The sequence below is a fragment of the Stegostoma tigrinum genome, chromosome 22, assembly GCF_030684315.1.
Source record: "Stegostoma tigrinum isolate sSteTig4 chromosome 22, sSteTig4.hap1, whole genome shotgun sequence".
NCBI classification, from domain to species: domain Eukaryota; kingdom Metazoa; phylum Chordata; class Chondrichthyes; order Orectolobiformes; family Stegostomatidae; genus Stegostoma; species Stegostoma tigrinum.
Window position 1 is genome coordinate 26,830,801 of NC_081375.1, and position 18,468 is coordinate 26,849,268.

The window sequence follows — 18,468 nt, forward strand, 5'->3', positions numbered from 1 at the left end:
GTTAAATCTCTCAAGATTTTTGTTTGTTCTAACTCGTTATAGAGACAAGACACAATTTGTCTTACATTAAGGCCTTCAAAGAAATCAATAGAAGTAATACAACATTGATTATCCCTAAAACCTTAAATGTCATTTGTATATCATTGTTGCTCAACTACTGATCATGTACGACATTAATAATTTGCAAAGCTAATGGAACTTGAGTAAATCCTGCACTGCACTCAATTACATTGTAGTTTCATGACTAAGGTGCATCTTTCAAGTTGTGATATTGTTCATGGATTTGATGCATTAGCAAGCAAAGTACATCAAACAATTTGCAACCTGTATTGAAAATACACCCCTTTCCTTTGTGTTTTCTGTCAGGTGACTGCTGCCAGGAGCTCAACATATGAATGTTGGTTTCCAATTTTGATGCTTGCAATAGTAAATAGTCTGTTGATGGTCACTGTCTCAATGCATACACAAAGAATTAGTCTTCAGCAAAAGTACCAGGGAACAACTTGCACCTATGGAACTAAAGCCTTACAAAGAAAGAGTGACAGCAAAACACAGATTGTAGTTCGTACTATATACAAATTATGGATATGTGGAAGCTAAAACGGTTGGGGGTGCATAGGATAAGGCAGAAATCTAATAAAGCTTACAAATAATATTTGCTGTTGCCTATTTCTACAATGGCAATGCAGAAAAAAGTCAGTGTTGCTTGAACAATGTAGGCCAAAGTTGGTTATTTGATGGTGAACTGATTAAAGTATGAAATAAACATCATGTCATTGTTCCTGCAGCTGGGTACAGGAAAAGGCTCGGAGAGCCAAGAAATGGAGGGAAGAACACCGAAAGGAAGTCTACAGCAAAGAGGATAGTGAGAAAGATTCAGACACTGGAGATGATCAGTCTGATGTTATGGAGCCAGCCGAGGTAGCTGTCGCACGGGAAAGTATTGCTGCACTTGTGGCTGAACAAAAAAGATTGAAATGGCAGAAGGTAACCAACTCACTAGCTGTTGTATAAATCACTGTTTATTATAAAATAACTCTTGAATTTCCTGGAAGTAATACAGGTGTTTAACTTTGATTTAACTTTGAAAGTTTTGAAACAGTGATTTGAATTTGAAACAGTCTCTTCACTTGCTTGTGTTGCTGCCAAAATGTGATGGCTTATAGTAGCTGTAATGGAGTTTATTAAAAAACTTTAATACTGTTTTGCATAATTTGGTTGAAGTATATAGTGTAATGAATTGCACATTGTAATTTGCAGTCCCTTTTCTCGACAGAAATGCATCTTTTTATGCATTGGACCCATATCTGTGTCAGTAGCTTTCATTGGTAGCTTAGTTAACAAGTCTCTTATACTTTATTCAAAGAAGTTCTGTACATTTTGCTTTATTTTTGACTATTTTTGTTACCAATCATTTTTCTCTTTCTCTGAAGATGTGGCTTGTTTCCTATGAATCTTTCACAAAGCCAGTTGTAATTACAAAGGCTTACAAAACATTTTTTAAAAATGAATACAGTCTGATTGTTGAAACTGTATCAAAGAGTTGGTCCTTTTAAACAATTTTAAAATATAAATTAGCTGACTTTTACTTGTACAAAAAGGTGCCATTTCTCAGGCCATTGTGAGGAATATAATGTTTGTATTGGGCCTTTTTACTTTGACCAATAGTAGTCCTTGATTAACCCCAAGTTCAAAACACATTTTAATGTCTGTAACAAAAAGCAACCTTACACAGATGTTTTGGCCAACTGCACACCCGTCAGTACTGCTAGCTTTCTGAACATTCCCCTTTATGCTCACCTAGGTTTCCTCCTATTTCTTAAAGGAGCCATTTTTACTTGGAATCAATGCACTCGGTCACCCTGTTCCTGTATGCTATGTTACATGTGCAGGTCCAAACATTAAGGATGTTTAATAGTTGCAGAATGTAAACCCTGCTTTCATGTTTTTATATTGATCTCTTTGAACATTGTGACTTTATTCTTTGTTTCTACAAGCGTTGAGTTTGCCAGTGGAATGAACGTCCCCTTTGTAGCATCCACTTTTGATTAATTGCAAAAGGTAATCCAGCATAAAATGAATACAGAGTGAGCCATCTACACTTACTAAGTGTTGACTAATCTTATGGAGAAGTTATTAACATGTTTAAATTATGCTTCACTTCATCTATTGTACATTCAAAATTCTAACCAGTTTTTCCCTGCCCCCTGAAGGTTGAGTTGGAGAAACAATTCACTGACATTCGATCGCGTGCTCATAGACTGGAGGAGCTTCTTCCCAAGAGGATCAGCAGTGAGCAACAGCGAGAGGTTTTGAGCCTGCTCTGTAAGGTGCATGAACTGGAGATTGAGAAAACCGAAATGCAGTCCAATGCTTTACTTAAGGACAATGTCATACGGCAGACAGATTATGTCATTCAGCGTTTTGAGCAGCATAGGCAGCTGTGTGCTGAAATTATTCAACAGCAGCGGCAGATCATAGATGGTATGACAGCATTTAATTCCTACAACTTATGCATTTTGTTCATTTGGATAAGTACAGGTAATCTGCTTCACAATTTATCTTTGCAAGTCTCCATTTGTATGCGTGTATGTAAATATATATGAATGTGTTGGCATCTGTGTCTATGCAATGTATGAAGGACTGTAGACTTTGCATGCCAGAAGTTCCTGTTAAAATTGCAACTATTTTAAAAATGTACAGTCACTACATTTTACTACTAATGAACTTCCTAATTTTGGATGTAGAGTCATAGAATCCCAACAGTGTGGAAGAGGGCATTCAGCCCATCAAATCCACACTGACCCTTCAAAGAGCGTCCCGCCAGTCTCAACCCCTACCCTATCCTGTAACTCTGCATTTCCCATGACTAATCCACTTAGCCTGCACATCCCTAGACACAATGGACAATTTAGCATGGCCAATCCACCTAACCTGCATAGGGGGTATCGACCTGTCAGGATAGGGTTATATCTCAAGTTTAAAATGGTGGCCCAAATCATGATTTTGCCACTTTGAAATGAGAATCATTAAAAGAAAGAAGATGAGAACAGAAGTAGACCATTTTATCCCTCGAGCCTGCTCTGACATTCTTTATGATCATGGCTGATCATCAAGCTTAATAACCTAATCCTGACCTCACTCCATATCCCCTGGTCCCTTTAGCTATGAGCTATATTTGCATCCTTCTTGAAAACACAGTGTTACAGTCTGAACCACTTTCTATAGTAGTGAATTCCATAGGCTCATCACACTGCTGGTAAAGAAATTTCTACTCATTGCAGTCCTAAATAAGACCATAAGACATAGGAGTGGAAGTAAGGCCATTCGGCCCATCAAGTCCACTCTGCCATTTAAATCATGGCTGATGGGCATTTCAACTCCACTTCCCTGCACCCTCCCCGTAGCCCTTGATTCCTTCTGAGATCAAGAATTTGTCGATCTCTGCCTTGAAGGCAACAACGTCCCGGCCTCCACTGCGCTCCGTGGCAATGAATTCCACAAACCCACCACTTTCTGGCTGAAGAAATGTCATCTCATTTCAGTTTTAAATTTACCCCCTCTAATTTTAAGGCTGTGCCCACGGGTCCTAGTCTCCCCACCTAACGGAAACAACTTCCTAGCGTCCACCCCTTCTAAACCATACATTATCTTGTAAGTTTCTGTTAGATCTCCCCTCAACCTTCTAAACTCTAATGAGTACGATCCCAGGATCCTTAGCCGTTCATCATACGTTTAACCTACCATTCCAGGGATCATCCGTGTGAATCTCCGCTGGACACGCTCCAGGGCCAGTCTGTCCTTCCTGAGGTGTGGGGCCCAATTATCTATTACCTATTATCTGTTTACCGATTATCCCTAAACTATGACCCTGATTCTGGACTCCCACATCATTGGAGACAACCTTCCTGTATCTAACCTGTCGCACCCTTTTAGAGTATTACAGGTTTCCATGTGTTTCTCCCTCAATCTTCTCAACTCTAGCGAGTACAGTCATAACCAACTCAATCTTCTCCTCACAAATTAGTCCTACCAACCCTGGAATTAATTTAGTAAACCTTCATTGCATTCTCTCTGGAGAAAAAACATGCTTCCTCCGATAAGAAGACCATAACTGCACACAATATTCCAGGTATGGCCTCACCAATGCCCTGCGTAATTGTTGCAAGACACTCTTGTTTCTGTACTCAAATTCTCTCACTGTGAAGGCCAACATACTATTTGCCTTCCTTACTACTTGCTGCACCTGCATGTTTACTTTCAGTGACGAGTGCACAGGCACACCCAGGTCTCGTTGAACATATCCCCTCTCTCAATTTACAGCCATTCAAATAATAATGTGTCATCCCCCTTTTGCTGCCAAACTGGATAACTTTACATTTGTCCACATTATACTGCATTGTCCACACTCTCAGCCTGTTGAAGTCACACTGTAACATCTCTACATCCTTCTCACAGCTCATCCTTTGACCTAGCTTTGTGTCATCTACAAATTTTGAGATTTTGCATTTATTTCCCTCATCTAAATCATTAACATACACTGTGAATAACTAGGGCCCTAACTCTGACAGAGAACATCATACACGTACTGATCCCTGCAGTACTCGACTAGATACTGCCTGCCATTCAGAAAAATACCCATTTGCTCCCACCCTTTGTTGCCTGTCTGTGAACCAGTTTTCTTGCCATCTCATTACATTATCCCCAATCCCATGTGCTTTAATTTTATACAATGACCTCTTACATTGGACTTTGTCAAAAGACTTCTAAAAGTCAAAATAAACCATGTCCACTGGCACTTCCAATCAACTCTGCTAGTTACATTCTCAAAGGATTCTAGTAGATTTGCCAAGCATGACTTTCCTTTGTAAATCCATGCAAACTATGTCTGATTCTACCACTGTTTTTTAAACACGTTACTATAAAATCTTTGAAAATGAACTGTAGTGTCTTCCCCACTACTGACATCAGACACACTAGTCGATAATTCCCTGTTTACTCTCTGCCTCCCCTTTTAAAAAGTAGGTTACATGAGCTACCCTCCAATCTGTAGGAACTGTTCCAGAGTCCAAAAAATCTTGGAAGATCACCGCCAATGGTTCCACTATTTCTACAGATATTCCCTTAAGTACTCTGTGTGAATTATCAAGTCATTAGGACTTCTCGGCCTTCAATCTCATCAATTCACCAACACTATTTCTCTACCAATACAAGTTTGCTTTTATTCCTCCCTCTCGCTAAACTCTGTATTCCCCATCATTTCTGGGATGTCATTATTGAAGTCCTCCTTTGTGAATACAGAAGTGAAGTACAAATTTATTTTGTCAGCCATTTCTTTGTCCCCCATTTTAAGGCTGTGCCCACTATGACTAAGGGACCTACATTAGTCTTCACCCTTCTTTTTCTCTTTACATATCTGTAGAAACTTTAACAGCCAGTTCTTATGTTCTCTGCAAGCTTACGCTCATTCTATTTTCTGCTTCTTAATCAATCCCTTGGTCCTCCTTTGCTGACTTTTAAACTGTTTCCAAACCCCATGTCTGTTGTTTTTCTTACCAATTTGTATGCCTCATTTTTGCATCTAATATCATCTCTAACTTTGCCTTTAAGCCATGGTTTGGCAGTTGCCCTCTTTGCACTCTTGCATCAGATAGGAATAAACAATTTTTGTAGTTTACCCATTCAGTCTTTTAAAATTTGCCAATACCTTCCGTAATATTTCCCAACTTATCATAACCAACTCACACCTCATACCATCATAGTTTCCTTACTAACCTGAGTCTCAAAATCAACTACATCATTCTCCAGCTTGATGATGAAATCTATAATACAATGCTCATCACCCAAGGAGTCTCTCACAACTACATTACCAATTAATCCTTTTTCATTGCATAATACTCAAGCTAAAATGACCTGTTCTTTAGTAGGTTCCTCAATATGTTGGTCCAAAAAACCATCTTGTATACACATCAGGAATTTCTCCTATATGATATTGTGACTAATTTGATTCACCCTCTGCATATGCAGATTAAAGTCACCCATTATTGCTTTACTGTATGCATCTAAGACTTCCTCTTTAATGTCATTCCCAACATCACCAATGCATTTCGATGGTCTACATACCACCCTCACTAATTTTTTTTGCCTCTTGTTGTTTCTCAATTTTACCCACACACATTCTGCATTATCTGAGCTAGTATTTTTCCTTGTCTTTTGCTAGATCACAACCTACTGGTTCCTTCACAGTTGGATGAGTTGTATGAAATTTACTTGAGAGAGCTGGAAGAAGGCAACCTGGACCGAATAGTAGCCATCCACACTGTCACAACAAGAACCCTGAAGGTACAGCATTACTAGTGAACATATAAAACTATTAACTTTAGTAGGCGAGAAAAAAACATTCTGCCTTTCTAAGATTTACTCTATCAGCGCTATTGCTCTTCAGAAACGTATTTCGCTGTTCTTGGGCTGATTAAGTTTTAATGTAGATTGTTAAACTTTAGAAATGATCTTTGTTTGTCTATGTTGACACTAGGTCTATGCTCATTTTCAATGGAGTGCAGTGGTTTGAATTTTTTTTACCTCATATTAGATTCAGCACTTAAAATTCAAAACATTCTGTTGAAAATCGTTTATTGTGATTAATACAGCATGAAAATTGATGAGACTTTTGGTTCAATAAACAGGTTTATTGGAGGACAACATCAACATTAACTGGGGAAGAGGTTCCTCTTGTTACATTATCTAGAAGTTGGGGATTCTCTCTAGTACCTGGGTGGACAGCCTCTTCATGATTCTAGAATGGGCTGGCCTATCTTTTATACATGGGTTATAATCGTATCATTTTATTCTTTTTATATTTGTATTCTAGCATAGTTTGTGGGTGTTGTTGACAAGGCCAGCATATCTTGCCCATCACCAATAGGCGTTGAAATTGAGCAGCTTGCTTGGCCATTTTAAGGTCAATCACATTGTTATGGTGTTGGAAACATATATACAGGTCAGACTAGTTGGGGATGGAAGACTTTCTTCCCTAAAGGACATCTGTGAACTGGAAGGACTTTTATGGAAATCAATGATAGTTTAATGGTTGCCATCAGGGGCTTCTTTTCAGTACCAGATTGTTATTAATTGAAGTTAAATTGCACCAGCTGCTGTGATGGGACTTGAATTCATGTGCACAGAACATTTGCCAGAGCCACTCGGTTATTGGTACAGTGACCATTATGCTATTGTTTCCCTCTGCATCCAATGATACATAAAACTGGATGGAGCGGTTAACGAAAAGTTGCCAAGTCAAGCAGTGCCTATGTGTGGGATTCGAAATAGCACCAATTCCTCTGATACAGCAAGCAAAGGGCACGCATTATTTACAATCCCAAAGTATGACCCCTTCACATGTGTAAAGGTAAATAAGTCAATGTGCAGTGCCTATGTCTGCAGGTAATTGCATGTGCAAAGAGCCTGATTCAAATCGCATCCTACAATTGGTTTCTTTGAAGCTAGTGTTGGCTGAATTCAGGAAAATCTGGTTGACATGTAGCTGAACATATCACTCTCAAAGAAATCACTTGCTAGGGCAGAACCAACAAGTAATTTTATAAAAAAAATTGTCCCTTGAATCCAGAACCATGTATTGCAAATATATTTTTGCCAATCCCATATACACAAGGATACATCCAGTTATCTCTCTCCAACCCCTCCTCTATCCCTTGCCCAGTTTCTGTGGTTAGCCAAACCCCTTAGTCACAACACCTACAGATTCGGTCAATTATCCACACCTCAATGCCTATTCCATTCAAGTTTTAAATTCATGCCCGCACCTTGAGCATTTAATTTCAGTTAAGCCCAAAACTTAATATTGGGTGTGCTTAGGCCTGAGCATTTCAGGTACAACACTTATTTCCTGCACCCTAATAGAGAAATGAAGGCACCTGATTTTCTGGGTCAGGAGTTCCAAAAACTGCGGTCCACACTAATTCACAGCAATTTCTTTTGGCAGCATTGAATGTGGTGCATAGTCTACTATACACACACACACACACACACACACACACACACACACACACACACACACACACACACACACACACACACACCATGCTAGTAACAATACAAGCACAAATTCCCACCAATTAAAGATTAAATGTATCATCTTTCTGCACTGTCAAGTATCTGTATGAAAATGTCTGGGTAGAAATTGGAAAAGAAAATGGTATGAGTAGAAAAACTGTCATTTTATCCAACAGTAAAGCTGGCAGCACTTATTTTACTTATAGAAGTGCAAAAAAGTTGTGTATTGCCTCTGCCAATCTACTGCTTCATTGGCAATGTTTAGATTCCAACCCCTAGTACTTATAGTACTTATATATGTTTTTAATAGATTGCTTCATTACACATGTGCTGGATCATTTGGATACCCTGAGAAGGGAGATGTGTCTATCCTGACAAAAACACCAAATCCTATGTCAGAGCAAAACCAACACATTCATGATTGGGACTATAAGTTATTCAACTGTCAGGAATTCCAAGAAATGCAATAATTATAAGTCTACGCATTTATTCCTTCCATGTGTGCCATATAGGATCTGAAGATTCTTTCTGCAGCAGACACAAATCCTTTGCACCAGAGGTATAACATCATGATAGCTTCTATAGTTGTATGCTGAAAAATACAAACACTTGTCATTTGTCATCAGCACTGTCCTGTCAAATGCACTGTGGATCCCGCTTTACAACATGCAGCAGACAACAAAACAGGTTACAAAATTCAAGTCTGTTCTAGATATTTTCTGAGGTTGAATTTCTCTCCCCAAGCAGATTTTTGGTCCGTAATGATCAATATTGCCCAGTTTCTAGCCATATTTTAAAAATTGTATTCATTCGTAAGGTGTGGCTGTCATTTATTACTGATTCCCTTTTGCATTTAAGAAGGTGATAATGAACCCCCTTTTGCAGTCTGTGTCATGAAGGTGATACTGTGGGGACAGAGACCTCGGATTTTCACCAGGTACTGATGCAATGGCACCATAATACTTCCAAGTAAACATAATGTATGCCTTTGAGGGAAACCTGCAGATGTTTGGTATTCACAGCGCCTGTCCCTCGAGATGATACTTGTCATGAGTTGACGAGATGCTGTTGAAGGAGTCTGGGAGAGTTGGTGCATGCATCTTCTCGGTAACAGATATGTTGCCAGTTATGCAGGCTGCTTTGTCCAGGTGGAAGGACTTTGAGGCAGTGAGGAAGTGACCCATACCAATCTCTGAACTGCTGTTTGACTAGTCCAGTTAGGTTTCTGGCTAATAGTGATCCCCAGATATTGATGGTAGGGAACTAACTGATAGTAATGCCATTAACTATCATGGGGAAACATTTAGACTTGCTTTAGCTTGATACTTGTGTGGCTCAAATGTTATTTGCTAACTGTTATCAATGAATATTATCACAAGATTGTAAGATTACAAGGAAGGATAGACAAGTAGTGAGAGATAACAGTATAGATCGAAATCAGGATAGAGTGAGTAGACTGAAGGCGTGTCCAAGTCCACGCTGGAATCACACTCCGTGCCTAAGTGACCCAGACATGACAATTTTATTTGGAGGAGACAGGGACTGAAGAGCTACTGTAAAGATGTTCTGTGGCCAATGTAGAGGGGAACTTGCAAGTGTTGGTGTATCTGTTAGTGGAGGGAGTGGAAGTTGAAGGGGTGAAGGTCTCAGTGCAGTGCTGGCAGTAGCCGTTATTCCCATGGCAGTGTTACTGGAGGGCTTCTGGTCTGTTACCCGGATGCTGCCATTGTCAGGATTTCTCACTGCTATGACTTGATTCAGTGAGAGACCTACATGGTCCAGGTAACTGCCTGGTTCCACTACAATAATGTTGAGCCTCCCAAGGAACGACAGTGTAGGTCTTCCACCAGTTCTCCAAGTGGTGGGCTGGACCGTTGTTACTGCAACTAGATCCCATTCAAAGTTATATAGTAATCAATAAACACTTTATTCAAGAAACTAATATAACACTGGAATGAAATTCATGAGTTAAGTATTTAATCTTGCGTAATAATACAGCAAGGTTTCTAGATCAAGTGAAGAACACATAAATTATCACAGTGGGAGACAGTAAGAACTGCTGATGCTGGAGTCAGAGATAACACAGTGTGGAGCTGGAGCAATACAGCAGGCCAGGCAGGATCAGAGGAGTGGGAAAGTTGATGCTTTCAACTTTCCTGCTCCTCTGATGCTGCCTGGCCTGCTGTGTTCCTCCAGCTCCACACTGTGTTATCTTTAAATTATCACAGTTATGTAAAGCGTCTTAACTGTTAATTTGTGGGGCACAGAGGAATTGAAAAGCCATCTCTATTTGCTTTGGCCAGTCTGCTAGTTGTGAATATGGTAATGGTTGAGATTGGTAATCTCTCTTATTGACTTGCAGGATGGTTCGGTTATGAATATGGCCCAGAGGCTAAAGGTGGGAGATTTGGTGCAGGATGTGGACTCTGATCAGGAAAGTGTGAGGACAATTGGATCTGAAAAGCCTTATCCTTGGCGAAGGAATTACAAAGATGCGTTACCACCACTGGTACCAGAGCCAGAAAGGTAACATTAATGGGGGCAATAGATTAAATCAGTAATCAAAAGGTAATAGAATTCCATTAAATTTTTGCCTTGTCTAATTAAACTATTTCTTAGAAATACAGAAGACAGTTGAGTGAAAGTTCTAAATTTAAGTCCTAATTAGTTAAATAAAACACAACAATGACGCTATGTGCAGCTCTTGAATGTAGGCGCAAATGGCAACGACATTTGCAGTAAGTGTTCACAATTTGAGGAAATTTGCCTCTGAGTTGATGAGCTAGATTCTGACATCAGTACATCAGGGAGGGGGAGTTTTACCTGGATGATGCAGTACTTTGTTCCAGGAAGTCATCACACCATTTGGTCTAACTACTTTTGATTTGCATTGTGGTCAGGGATAGGGATGTTGACTGCAAGTGAGGCAGTAAGATGGACACAAAAAATAGAAGTGGAGGACTCTCAGCCTCTATGATAGTCCTGTGGGTTTGATGTAATCACAGCTTATATGGATCAGAGCAGAGACTACCGGATGGATGAGGAAACTGACCACAGTGCCTTCTTTCAGGGAAACAATCAAGTGACACTAAAAAATCAGTAGCAGAGGAGAATGGTTAGGGGATGCAGATAATATTCTGTGGATCTTAGAGTAGGAGTATTAAGAGCTCTACTGTGTCAAGTTTAAGGATATATCAAGAAGGAAGAGGAACTTGCAGTGGGAGTAGGAGGATCCAATTGTTGTGGTCCATGTTAGTATCTGATGCATAGGATTGAGAGAATCTGCCGATGGAATATGAACGGCAAGATCACAAAAATTATAATCTCTGTATTACTATCAGAGCACAAGATAATTGGCATAACGTAAATAAGATTAGAGTGTTGACTGCATGCTGAAAGATTGATGTGGGTGAAATGGGTCTTGAATCTTGTAGTACTAGCACCTGTACCAAGGGAGAAGAGAGCTACACAGCTGAGACAGTTTTTAGCTGGCCTGTTCTGGGATCAGTGAACTACACAGTATGGAACCCTCACAAGGGTTTTAAAGGGTCATTGTGTAAAATAGTCCGAGATAGGTCACATGAGGGGAAATTTGGAAAGTTAAAGAGAAAAGGTGCAGAAAATAATGCAGAGTTGTGATACAGGTAGTGAGGAACAAAGTGGGATAGGAAGGACAGAGCATAAAAATATGAGTGCATTGGCAAATATGGACATAATGGGGCAAAATGGCTTGAACAGAGACAGTGAAGGGTTCAGCTGATGGAGGATTTAAACATAAATTCAACATAAACATAATCCAAACATAAAAGTTGAGGAGATAATGGGAACTGCAGATGCTGGAGAATCCAAGCTAATAAAGTGTGAAGCTGGATGAACACAACAGGCCAAGCAGCATCTCAGGAGCACAAAAGCTGACGTTTCGGGCCTAGACCCTTCATCAGAGAGGGGGATGGGGTGAGGGTTCTGAAATAAATAGGGAGAGAGGGGGAGGCGGACCGAAGATTGAGAGAAAAGAAGATAGGTAGAGAGGAGAGTATAGGTGGGGAGGTAGGGAGGGGTAGGTCAGTCCAGGGAAGACAGACAGGTCAAGGAGGTGGGATGAGGTTAGTAGGTAGGAGATGGAGGTGCAGCTTGAGGTGGGACGAAGGGATGGGTGAGATCAAGAACAAGTTAGGGAGGCAGAGACAGGCTGGGCTGGTTTTGGGATGCACTGGGGGGAGGGATGAGCTGGGCTGGTTGTGTGATGCAGTGGGGGGAGGGGAAGAACTGGGCTGGTTTTGGGATGCGGTGGGAGAAGGGGAGATTTTGAAGCTTGTGAAGTCCACATTGATACCATTGGGCTGCAGGGTTCCCAAGCGGAATATGAGTTGCTGTTCCTGCAACCTTCGGGTGGCATCATTGTGGCACTGCAGGAGGCCCATGATGGACATGTCATCTAAAGAATGGGAAGGGGAGTTAAAGGAGGGGTTGCAGGAATAGCAACTCATCCCATAACCAGCCCAGTTCGTCCCCTCTCCCCACTGCATCACACAACCAGCCCAGCTCATCCCCTCTCCCCACTGCATCCCAAACCCAGCCCAGCCTGTCTCTGCTTCCCTAACCTGTTCTTCCTCTCAGCCATCCCTTCCTCCCATCTCAAGCCACACCTCCATTTCCTACCTACTAACCTCATCCCACCTCCTTGACCTGTCCATCTTCCCTGGACTGAATCATGCCCTCCCTAGCTCCCCACCTATACTCTCCTCTCCACCTATCTTCTTTTCTCTCCATCTTCGGTCCGCCTCCCATTCTCTCCCTATTTATTCCAGAACCCTCACCCCATCCCCCTCTCTGATGAAGGGTCCAGGCCCGAAATGTCAGCTTTTGTGCTCCTGAGATGCTGCTTGCCCTGCTGTGTTCATCCAGCTTCACACTTTGTTATCTTATAAAAGTTGAGGACGTGGTTAAATATCAGCTGGTGGGACAGGAAGGGACAGAGAATTTAACAGTATTCGAGCTACAGAATAAGGCACATTCAACGAATGGTAGTAAAAAGAGTTAAAAGTGAAGTGACTTTATTGGAATGCATGGAACATTTGTAATAAGAGAGATGAATTAATGACACAAATAGAGATATGCAGTTTAAATCTAATCAGCATTACAGAGGTATAATTGCAAGATGAAGAGCAGGAAATAAATAATACAAGCAGGTGCAATTTTGAAAAGACCAACAGAATAGACAAAGAGATGTAGCTTTGTCAATAAGGGATGACAGAAAGACATTTCTGAGAAGAGATCATGACTTAGAAAATCAGGAAGTAGAAACATTGAGTGGAGATTAAGAATGGGAAGAGTCCGACTGGTGGAGTAGGCCCATATTAGTAGTTCAGCTGTTAGACAGAACATTAAACAAGAAATTGTCAGAGCTTGTAAAAAAGAGAATGTAATAACAGTGGGGTTGCTTTACTTTTCATATAAATTGGATCAAACAAATTGGCAAAAGATGAATTTATAGAATATTTTAGGGACAGTTTCCCAGAACAGTACGTGATTAAACCATGTAGAGGTAAAGTTATTTTTGTCTCTAATAAAGTAAACAGGATCTGAGTTCATTAATAATGTAGTAGAAGATCCATTGGAAAATGGTAATGTAATACAATGGGGGCCCACTTTAAGTCTGTAAATGAGATACTCTAAAGATAAACAAGAACGTTAAACTTAACCAAAACCATATGAATGGCAGTAGAGTTAGCAAAAGTACGTAGACTAATTATATGACAGTAAGTAAACAATGGAAAACATATAAAATAATTCAATATGTTCAACAAACTATATTGTGTTGAAAGCAAAAAATCAAAAACAAAGATCTTTTCATGCTCCAGTGAATAAAATTAAAGATAGCATTAAATTAAAAGTAATAGTTTATAATGTTGCAAAGATATAGTAAATCTGAGGGTTCAGAATATTTTATAAGCTGGAAAAGGGGCATCAGAAAGGAAAAGAAATAAGTGTATGAAAAGCAGTGATATAAAAAACAGGTAGTAAGATAAGGTGAATAGCAAAGGTCTTTTCCCTAGGGTAGGACAGTTCAAAACTAGAGGGCATATTTTAAGGTGAGAGGAGAAAGATTTAAAATGGACCCAAGGGGCAACCTTTTTACAACAGAGGGTTGTTTATATGTAGAATGAACTGTCAGAGGCAGATGCATGTACAGTTACAATATTTAAAAGACATTTGAACGGGTGCATGAATAGGAAAGGTTTAGAGGTCAATGGGTCGCATGCAGGCAAAGGGGACGAGTGCAGTTTGGGAAAATTGGTTGGGGTGGACAAATTGGAATGAAGAGACTGTTTCCGTGCTGTATGACTCCATGGTTCTATATAAAAAGGATGAGAGTAACTAAAGTAAACATTCATTGTTTAGAAGCAGAAACAGGAGAAATTATGAAGGGCAATGAGAGAACAGCAGGGATGTTGATCCAAAAATGGTCTGCATTTTCTGCTGACCATGCAGTTGATATGCCAGTGCAGATCGTGGTTGCAAGTGGGGACCTTGTGGAATCCTCATCATAGAACACTTTAAAGGAATGTGCAGGAAATGGAATTTTCCACTGAGCAATCCCTGAAAGTATCCATTTAAATCAGAGACTTCAGCACATTCTGATGAAATTACGGAGAATAATTTCTCTGAACTACTCTGAAATTAAGGAAAGGGGAGGAGTGATGGCTCAGTTACTCTACCTCACAGTGCCAGGGACCCAGGTACAATTCTACCCTCAGGTGACTGTCTGTATGGAACTTGTACATTCTCTCTGTGTTTGCATGGGTTTCCTCTGGATGCATCGGTTTCCTCCCACAGTCCAAAAATGTGCAGGTTAGGTGGATTGGTCATGCTAAACTTCCCCATAGTGTTCAGGAACTGCAGGCTAGGTGGTTCAACTGTGGGAAATGCAGGGTTACAGGGATAGGGTGGGTGTGTATGGGTTACTCTTTGGAGGGTCAGTGTGGATTAAGTAAGGTGAATGGCCTTCTTCCACATTTACTTACTGAAGAAAAGTTAGACTATTAAATATGTAGTTTAACTCCTGAGTAGCTATGTGTTAGAACCCATATTTATCTCACACACATGGAACTACAACTTCGCCAGAACCTTTACATCCCTTAAAACCTGATACAACATCCTCATGGATCAAAACCTTTTTCTCCCCAACTGGACCCAACCAACAGCTCCTTCAATGCCAGACCCAACCCAATTCCCATCCCCTCGCTGGACCAACTTCAATATCCCTACCCATCCCTACCGTCCCCACCTACCGGACCCAATTCCCACCCCCTGTCACTGGACCCAACAGGACCTGCCTGGCCTCCATAGGAACAAGCCACCCCATCAAATCTGATCCAACCCAGAGCTCTACTCTTTTGTAAAGAAGAAGCTCTGTTAGATCGCCACTAATCCAAAAATCCAGGCTGTTATCTCTGTCTTCACAGTAAAAGTAGGGGTGAGTAGAGTAAAAAAAAAATTAGGTAATTAATATTAGCAGCGAAAAAGATGAAACCAACTAAATTCAAATGAATCCCCAGGATCTCTAGGATTTAAAAGAAAATGCTGCAGAGCAAATGGAAGCAGTAGCTGTGACTTTACAAAATTCCCCAGATTCTGTATAGGTTCTCGCAGATTGGAATTTAATAAATGAGTGACCACGATTCAAGAAAAGCAATAAAAGGAGACCACCGTCCAGGTCACCTGAAATCAGTCTTCAAGAAAGTGCTAAAATGTATTAAAGACACTTTGGGGAGTGCAGTGATTAGAACAGGTTAATAGGGTAGTTAAGAAGGCATTTGGGACACGCCTTTATCAGTCATGGCATAGATGATAAGAGCAGGGAGACTATGTTGGAATTGTACAGAACTTTAGTTAGGCACATCTGGAATACTGTGTGCAATTTACATCTCCACACTATGGGAAGCATGTCATTGCACTGGAGGGATCGCAAAGGAGATTCACCAGGATGTTGCCTATGTTTTACCTATGAATAAAGGCTGGATAGGATTTGGTTGCTTCCTTTCGAGCAGAGAAAACTGAGGGAGCCCAGATTGAGGTATATAGAATTATGAGGGGCATGGACAGGAAGAAGCTGTTCTCCATCTTTGAACAAAAACAGAAGTTGCTGGAAAAGCTCAGCAGATCTAGCAGCATCTGTGAAGGAGAAAATCACCAACATTGCAGGTGCTGTGACTCTTCCTCAGAACCCTTCCTCCATCGTTTAAAGTCAGTTATGAGGAGGCATAATTCTGAAGTGAAGGGCAGGCAATTTAAGGAAGATCTGAGGAAATTTTTTTATAGGGTGGAGCAATCTGAAAGGCTAGTAGAGGCAGGAAACCTCACAGTCTTTAAAAATTATACATATGAGCACTTGAAATGTGTAACATTAGCTATGGACCAAGGACAGGAAAGTGGGATTAGTCTAGATAGGTTGTTGCAGACCTGATGGGCTGAAGGACCTCTTCTGTGCTGTGTGACCCTATGAGAACAAGTCAGTATGGTCTTACAGGAGAAAATCCTGATCTCCAAATTTGTAACTATTTTTTGAGGATGTAACTAGTGGGCTAGTTAAAGGGGGAAAAGCAATTGGAGTACATCTGGATTTCCAAAACAAGATGGCTAGTGGAGTATAATGCAGGGAAGTATGAGGTTATTCACTTTGGTCATAAGAATAGATGAGCAGAATATTTTTTGAAAGTCTTGAAACTTACAAATTGATGTTCAGAAAGACTTGGATGTGATTGTACAAGAAACAGTAAGGGTTAACATGCAGATTCATTAAACAATTAAGAAAGAAAATAGCAGTGGTATTCGATTAAATTAAGAAGGAAATCTTGCAACATGAGCATGGGATATGGGGAGCAAATGGGAAACCCAAGGTCAGCCATTATTGTTTTGCATACTGAAGTAGATTCTTTGGTGGACCATCTGGTATTCTTCTGCTCCTATTTCTTATACTCCTAGCCACTTTCCTGGCACTTCTTAGAAGGGATGAATCCTGCCATTAGACTTACTTTCAACTGTTGCCTGTTGGGCATTTACAATGGGATCTAATCATTAACTTATAGAAAGACATTTAAAAAGAGAGACAAAAAATTGCAGCCATCCAAACAGGAAAGATGAAATATCTCCAGACCCCATGAAAATGACTTAGAAGCCCTTTGACGTTTTTTTTTTAATTTTAACATTCTAACCTAAACAATCACCAGGATTAAACTTTAGTTTTGAAATTTTTGGGCTTTGATCTCAGTTGTCAACTTTTTCATTGGTTCATGAAATTTAGACACTTTGGAGGCAAATATTATACAGTATACACATTTACATAGGAGTGACTTTTACATGAGTACGTACAGCATCTGTTTGACTAGAATCAACTACAATGACAAATTCTCAGTGTTTCCCCTCATTCATTTTAACATTCTTCCTTTGACGCTCCAGTGACAATAACCAAGTGTTTAAAAGCAGCCCACATGGTCAACGGAGAAAGAGTTCAACGGTGATGACACCTCCTCCAATCCAAGTGAATGGAATGCTAAACCAAGAGGTGAGTTGGTGTACCAAGTGTGCAGCAGGTTCTGGTATAGTGCCCTTTTCAAAGATTTCAATCTCAATGCCACATTCCCAGAAAACTGTACAATGACTCGAGGGCTTTAAATTCACAGATGTGTTATCAACATTGCAGGAATTGATCAGTGCATTCTCCAAAGATATTTGGCCACGCCATTCACTCATTGTGGGTTATATTTTCTCATGTTCATTAATTTAGTGTGAATGTGAATTGGGTATTAATCAGTTACCATGACAGGAATATAGTTGCTATGGTATTCTCCAGTTCATTTGCACATTTTTTTTTGCTAAAATTATTACACTTGCATGCAACAAAGGAACATTGTTTCACATGTCGACCAATTGACCCAGAGTCTGCTCTACTATTCTAAATCCCAGTTTGCTGTATTTCTCCCATTGGGTGCCTCGCTGTGCAACCTTCCCTAAATTGCTGTTTTTACTTTGGGTTGTATCGTATAACAAAGTGACACAAACAAGATGCAAATTAAATATTAAATATTTTAATTTTTCCACCACCAATCTTCCTTCAGACAAATCAACAGGAGAGTCTGGTGAGCTTTAGCGAGATGAGCAGTGCCAGCAGCCATTTAAACTCATCACCTGACAGCACAGAGAATTTTGCAGATAACCGACACAACCAGACAGAATTCCTTAAAGGTATGACGTCTCAATGTAGAACTGTGTAGCCATGATGCATTTAGGACAGCTGTTTCATGGTTATTGTTGAATCAGGTTGATGGCTCTCCTGCTGGGATAGCAATACGAAGAGAAATGGATGGAAAAAGAGAGAAGGTTGGCATGTGCTGA

General features: G+C 40.3%; 1 protein-coding gene across 4 annotated transcripts in view; it reads left to right on the plus strand.

Annotated features, from left to right (window-relative positions):
- Positions 1–18,468, plus strand: part of kif19 (kinesin family member 19) — a 202,381-nt gene that overhangs the window by 168,654 nt on the left and 15,259 nt on the right. For all 4 annotated transcript variants that reach the window (XM_048555506.2, XM_059653705.1, XM_048555507.2 and 1 more), the window contains exons 12-17: positions 789–987; positions 2,214–2,484; positions 6,221–6,342; positions 10,436–10,599; positions 17,533–17,638; positions 18,192–18,318. In XM_048555506.2, coding sequence (XP_048411463.1) covers positions 789–987; positions 2,214–2,484; positions 6,221–6,342; positions 10,436–10,599; positions 17,533–17,638; positions 18,192–18,318 — 989 coding nt within the window. The remainder of the gene's footprint in view (positions 1–788; positions 988–2,213; positions 2,485–6,220; positions 6,343–10,435; positions 10,600–17,532; positions 17,639–18,191; positions 18,319–18,468) is intronic.